The 6,876-nt window shown below is 39.5% G+C and overlaps 1 protein-coding gene across 1 annotated transcript in view; it reads left to right on the top strand.

Annotated features, from left to right (window-relative positions):
• The window catches only part of Dtwd1 (DTW domain containing 1), a 14,645-nt gene continuing 7,769 nt past the window's right edge, over positions 1-6,876 (top strand). The window contains exons 1-2 of the mRNA XM_055619840.1: positions 1-56; positions 2,841-3,154. Of these exons, the coding sequence (XP_055475815.1) occupies positions 2,891-3,154 (264 nt within the window). The 5' untranslated portion in view covers positions 1-56; positions 2,841-2,890. The remainder of the gene's footprint in view (positions 57-2,840; positions 3,155-6,876) is intronic.

The raw sequence follows: 6,876 nt of genomic DNA, 5'->3' as shown, positions 1-6,876 counted from the left end.
CCGGGCGGAGCGCGCTGGGTCGAGGCCGTGTGGACCGCGAGTTCTGCTTGGAGCAGGTCTGCCTTCCCTCGGGTCGGGTGGCTGGGTCCGGGGACCCGACGGGCCTGGAGGAGGTCCTGCTGCGTTTGGCGTGCCTGTGGGGAAAGGCTTGAGTGGTTTGGCACTTAAACGAGTATTTCTCAGGCTTCCCAAGCCGGGGGAGCTCCGTCCTGACCCAGCCAGCTCCCTGTGAGCACTCTTCTGTAATTCAGGCTTTGCAGGGGCTCAAGGGAGGTCAGGGAAGAAGGGAGACAGATGTGTGCTGGCATCAGCCAATAAGCAGAGGCGTTTCCTGTGTCTGTTTCTAGGGAGTGTGAAGCAAGTATAGTGACACTTTGCCTTCCTAGCTGCACGAGGTTGGGTAAGAGTAGTGATGCCTAAGATTACAGCATTTCAGGGCTTTTGTGATTGAATTCCAAATGAGAAACTTTACAAGACACTCTGCCTGCTTGTGGTGTGTTCTGTGGGAGGGGCTTCTCCCCTGTTAAAAAATGGCGGAGGTATTTAGGATGGTTTTTTTTTTTTTTTTTAATGGATTTTGTGCGCGCCTGTACAAATTACACGACCAGTTCTTAGCCCTTCACAAACGAATATTGAAAATGGTTTTATCTGGTCAAGGTAGCCTTTTCCTCCCCTTTAAGGAAAAAAATTATCAGGCTACCCTTTGTGCCAGGCTGTGTAGAGCCCAAACTTGAGTAGTGAGATAAATCCTAGATGCCTTTTAGAGAATGGGCTTAATTGACAAGCATTTGGATTTATCTAAAAGTACTTAAAAAATAATAATAGGTAAATTGGAAAGAATTCTGCTTTCCTCACTGAATCCTCACTGAATCCTCACTGAAAAGAGCCTTTAAATGAACACATTTCTCCATATCAAATATGTGGATCCAGTAATAAGTACTCAGAAGTGTAAGAGATTGTCTTTGCCTGTGTGAATTAATAAGGAACTGAATTGGGATCTGACTTCAAGCCTAAAAATAGATGCTATGTGCAAAGTAGACAGGATGAAACAGCATGAATATAATTAATTTTGGAGGAATTTGGTGGAAGGAGTTTAAACTTTTCTCAGCCTAAGTTGCATAATAAATAGAGCGTCAAGATGCTACTTATTTTGGTTCCCTAGTAATGGCTATTGTTTCCTAATTCTTTCTAACCCCCACAACTCCAGCTGAATCTCCCATTACATATTTGATGTTAAATATACACTCACATACCCCATGTCCTCTTTTTCTTTCATTGTTGTTACATACACATACCTATATATAACCTGCACAGAAAGTATCAAGTGGGAAAGTTCTCATCCTATTTTATCGCTACTAAAGAATCTGAAGGGTAAATATTTCTGAAAAGTTTAGAAGTCTAAGGTGAAATATTTCACCTTGTAGGATATTTTACAAAGATTGTCAGCAGCTGTCTCAGCATTGTCAGCAGCTGTTATGTTGACTGTTGGCTCAAGTTGGAGAGGAATGTATCTTGTAGAACATATCTTATGTTTGGAAGAACAGAACGTCTTGTTTTTCTTCTACTCTCACTTCATAATCATCAGGAATACTTGTGACCTCAAAAGGTGTGGGGTTTTCCCCCTCCCCCAGCAGGAAGTAAGCAAATAATTCTATGGTGGATACCACCTGGTATCCTCTAACTAAATTAAGGGCTAACATTACTGGGGGCGGTGTCAGAATCCACAGGCTGATGGTTCAGTCACTAAGACTGTCCCATCCTCATTCACACTCACAAGCTGTGCTTTCAAAATTTCCTACCAAGTAGCTACAAGATGAGATTCCTTCAGCTCCTCTTCAGATGCATTTAATCTGCTCATGTGGCCCACAGATCTCAGGGAACACTATGATTGCATTCAATGGTTATCATAGGGGATATTTAAACATTCAAATGTACAGGCAGGTAGAAGTAGGGAAAGGGCCTAAGCACAAGCAATTTCTCCCTGAGCAGTTTGGGTGTACTGCCTTACAGAGAGCGGAAGAGTTCCTCTTTGTGTGAGCCCATGCAGAGAAAACTGTCCAGAAGCTTCTGGCAGCCCCTGCTTGGAGTTTTTATACGGTGTTATGGGCTTAATGCTAACAGAGTGGAAGGGAATCATTAGGGCCTGTCAGGTTCTTCTCCTTTCCTCCCTCCAAAGTATAGGACAGAATCCAGTCTGAAAGAGGCATTTGTTCATCTATTATAGTGAAACACCTTCAAGTTAGATTTCCTATTACTAGCCCCAAGGAAGGAGTTTTAAGCCGGAATTGTGGTCAGAAATTGGGGGGGGGGGGACAAGTCTCTCTCCCCTTTCTCTTTATCTCTCTCTCCCCCCTCTGTGTGTGTGTGTGTGTGTGTGTATTCATAATAGCCAACTGACTTCACTCACACCACTGCAGCCTTTATTTTCATTTGAGTTCACCATGAGAATTGCTGTCATGGGATGCCGAGTCAACGCTAAAGTCTACATAGATGAATGTGTTTCCTTATGACAGTAACAGCATTATTGTATTCTTGATGTTTTTAAAACAAAATATATTTGAGACAAAATGGGTGCTATCAAAATGGATTATCAGTCTCCTAGTTTTATATTTGAAATGATCTTTAATATAGCACAGTTCCATTTTTTTAAAGGATAATTTGTAAGAGTAAATGAAATTCCTCTTTTGAGTTGTTTTTTTAATTTTGTATTTCCAAGCACATGAATTTAGTGGGTTTTGAACTTAGTAATATCTATTGATTAAAAATTTATATTGGACATCTTTATTTGTAACAACAGTACAGCGTTCAAACTTCATTCCTCCTCATTTTGACTTTCACAGTGCACCTATGATACATGCTTTAGAAACGGAACATTTGGTTCAAAGAAAAAATGGCTCTCAATCCATCTGTATTTCCTCGAGAAAGTGAAGCGAATAATGCAAATTGTATGGAAACAAAACAGTCGCACGCCGCTTCCATAGCTGCGGAAGATCCCCTTCAGAACCTGTGCTTAGCGTCTCAGGAAGTGCTTCATAAGGCCCAGCGGAGCGGGAGGTCCCACTGTCTCAAGTGTGGAGGCTCAAGAATGTTCTACTGCTACACATGCTGCGTCCCCGTGGAAAATGTGCCCACCGAGCTGATCCCGCTCGTGCAGGTAGGACCTGTTTGAAAGTAGAAAAATGCATTTAAAAAAGAGATTTTTATATAAGTATATGAATATTCATATATAGATATATGCCTACTCTAATATATTTGCTAAGCTTGGAAATGAATTGTATTAATGGATAATTTGACACTGTTAGACCTACTTCTCTGTTTTGTTTCTGGAAAAAAATCACTTGAGTTTGAAATGAATGATGTAATTCCAATGAAGCTAATTAGTTTAAAAAATTAATAATTACAAAGACAGTGTTATTATGTCACTTGAAAAATCTTCAAAAATGACTTCAAGATCTTGTAATGACCTTGGAAAACATTATAGGTAGAACTAGGGGTGCATTCCTGAGGTTTTGTGAGGTTCCCCATCCTAGATATGGAATGTAGCAGACGGCCATGACCAACTCCAAACTGAGCTAAAATGTAAATGACGACATTGTGCACATTGTACGTAGTACACCCTGGACTACATTACAGCTACAGTGATTTTAGCCGTGTGGGAAAGCTGATTTGAATTGATTGCCTCCTTTACTGCCTTGTGGTGTTTACCAAGGCTTTCTATGGATAAGGTGTTCATAGATCATGCATTTATGTATAGTCAAAGAATTTATTACACGTCTTAATCAGGGTTTTTATTGCTGTGACAAAACACCATAACCAAAAAGCAAGTTGGGGAGGGAAGGATTTATTTGGCTTATGCTTTCATATCACCTTTCATCACTGAAGGAAGCATCAGGACAGGGACTCAAACAGGGCAGGAACCTGGAGGCAGGAGCTGATACAGAGGCCGTGGAGGAATGCTGCTTCCTGGCTTGCTTCCTATGGCTTGCTCAGCCTGCTTTTTTTATAAAACCCAAAGCCACCAGTCCAGGGATGGCACCACCCACCAGGGGCTGGGCCCCCCCCCCCCCCCATTGATCACTAGTTGAGAAAATGCCTTACGGCTGGATATTACGGAGGCATTTTCTCTACTGTGGCTTCTTTCTCTCTGATGAATCTAGCTTGTGCCAAGTGGACACAAAACCATCCAGTATACTATGTAAGTGTTAACTTGTCTAGCACTGACCCAAATGTGAGAACTAAGTCAAGTAATTGTATTAGGTGTGATTGCCATGTATTAGAACTTTAGAGAAATTCAGTTCTACACCTTACACAAATGGGTCTTGCTGGGAACAAAATAAATTGAAGCTATATTCGGAAATATGTATTTTGATGTTTTTTGTTTTTTGTTTTGTTTTGGTTTTTTGAGCCAGGGTTTCTCTGTGTAGCCTTGGCAGTCCTGGACTCACTATGTAGACCAGGCTGGCCTCAAACAGCCTCTGTCTCCCAGAGTAGTCAGATTATAGGTGTGTGCCACCGTACCTAGCTGTATTTTGATGTTTTAAGTTTATTTAGGTTTGAAGTATGAAAGACATTTTAATGCTTATTTTGTTAAATGCATCATCTTGGCAAGTCCATGGTCTCTTTCGGGGTCTAAAACCACATAAACAGATGAAGGAAAAGTTTATTGGCCAACAATGTTGTTGTTGTTTCACTTAGAAACAAACAAAAAGTTTGAGGTTAAGGATTTTTGTTAATGTCTCACGAAGAGGAATGGTCCATGTCAGAATATAGTTTCTGAAATACATGAAAAAATGATCCTGTGTTCTGTGTATGCCACAGCCACATAGAGAAAATGTCCTGCTAAGAACCTTACCTTGCCAGGTGTACTTGCAGCACTTGGGAGGCAGAGGCAGAATGCTCTCGGGATCAATGCCAGCATGGGTGACACAGTGAGTGAGGCAGGCCCAAGTTACGTAGTGAGACATTCTCACAAACATTAAAAAGACTCTTTATCTTAGAGTGTGTTCAAAAAAGAATTGTAGCTCAGAAAGAGAAAAGTTGTCTTACAGAGCTACTATCTTTTGACAGAAATTTAACAGCAGGATTATTTTCCAAATCAATGGCAATACGCACCATTTATTAGAAGTAGTTAAAAAACCATGTCAAGTACTTGATCAACTGCATAGTTTTCTAGAGTTTATTTCAGTGCCTGCATATAAAATATCATATGCATATAAAATATGTGTTAAGAGAAATAGAAAATCTAAATAATGTTTCTAAATTCTGTATCAGTTTTAAACAAACCTTCAGCATTTGCTTTCATAGAGCCTGCTTGGAAACATAGAACACGAAGAGTAAGTCCCTTTTAATCCTAAAATTTTAGTCTGGAGAATTGTGGTAATTTGAAAGAAAATGGCCCCATCAGCTTTTATAGTAGAATATTTGGTTTCCAGTTGGTGGAACTTTTTGGGAAGGATTAGGAGGTGTGGTCTTGTTGGAAGAGGTTTCAAGAGACTCATACAATTCCCAGTGATCTCTCTCTGCATCGTGGTTATAGCTCAGGATGTAAGTAAACTCTCAGCTACTGTTCCAGCACCATGCCTGCCTTCCTACTGTTCTGTTCCCTGTTATGACGGCTGTAATCATAGATTAGATAGGGATATCATAGATTCTAATGCTCTGAAATGATTACTCCCAGAAAAACTTTTTCTTCTGTAAGTTGCCATGATCATGGTGTTTTGCCACAGCAATAGGAAAGACTAAAATAACTAAGACAAGAATAAATCAGACATACCTTTATTTGATGGAGAATTTGAAAATTATGTGAAATAAATAAAGATAAAAAACAAAACATCAGAAGGGAAAAGAAAACTTCAGCCTCAGCATCCCTGTTTGAAAAGGCTTTGCTGTGGGGCAAACACTTGTGCCTTCCAGCTGGTGGTATTTTAATATATCTGAGCAGAAAGCCGCATGCTGGGTCTGTTGTCAAAAACCATGGCCATCAGAGGACAGATGGATATCTTGTTGCATATTTATAAGTAGAATATCTCTTCCAAACTGCCCCCTGGTCTGGTCAATACTGGAGTGTTTACTCTGACATGTCAGTATTTAATGTGATTGTTCCTGTCAAACGGGTGAACCAGCACACAAATGTAAATCCCCACCATTTGATGTGCCTTAGTGTCACACTGCCAGAAGCCTCAGACTTACTCTTTGACAACTGATGCTGTCCTAGATTGGGTCCAGAGGTCATGACTTTTGTGTAATTGTCTGATTGATAATTTTTAGTTCATAAAACGTCCTTTTTCTTACACGATTAAAGTATCCATATGATTTGAAAAATCCATTTGATTCTGTGTTCTTTGTTCTTGTTTGTTTTTTATCCTTTTTTAAAAATCCATTCTGTGTTCTTGATGAAAAGTTGATCAGAACTATTTTTTAATTTTTATTAATTACAGTCTATTCACTTTGTATCCCACCTTTAACTCTATCCCTCTTCCCCACCCAATCCCACCTTCCCTCCCTCTTCTCCACCCATGCCCCTTGATCAGAACTATTAATGTTAGCCTTTGCTTAATTAAGGAAAAATACTTGGGGAAGTGTTTTTGAGATACATCTTGTCTCAAGTATAACTTGACAAGGGTCATTTTAAGGTCATTTTAAGGCCCGTTCTGTTGCTGGTTTTTCTATTGACAGCCTAATTTGTGCTATGAAGATGCACTGCCAGAGATCACAAAATTTCAGGTAACTTTGATTTGAAAAAAATGTATGAAGAGCAGGATATGAATTTCAATTTTAAATCTGAAGAATCATTCAAGCTTTTTATTTATTTATTTACTCATTTGTTTGCTTATTTATTTATTTATTTATTTATTTATTTATTTATTTATTTATTTA

This window comes from Psammomys obesus, unplaced genomic scaffold, assembly GCF_907164565.1.
Source record: "Psammomys obesus unplaced genomic scaffold, mPsaObe1.curated_primary_1811, whole genome shotgun sequence".
In the NCBI taxonomy this organism is placed as follows: Eukaryota; Metazoa; Chordata; class Mammalia; order Rodentia; family Muridae; genus Psammomys; species Psammomys obesus.
This window is presented reverse-complemented; position numbering and strand designations above follow the sequence as displayed.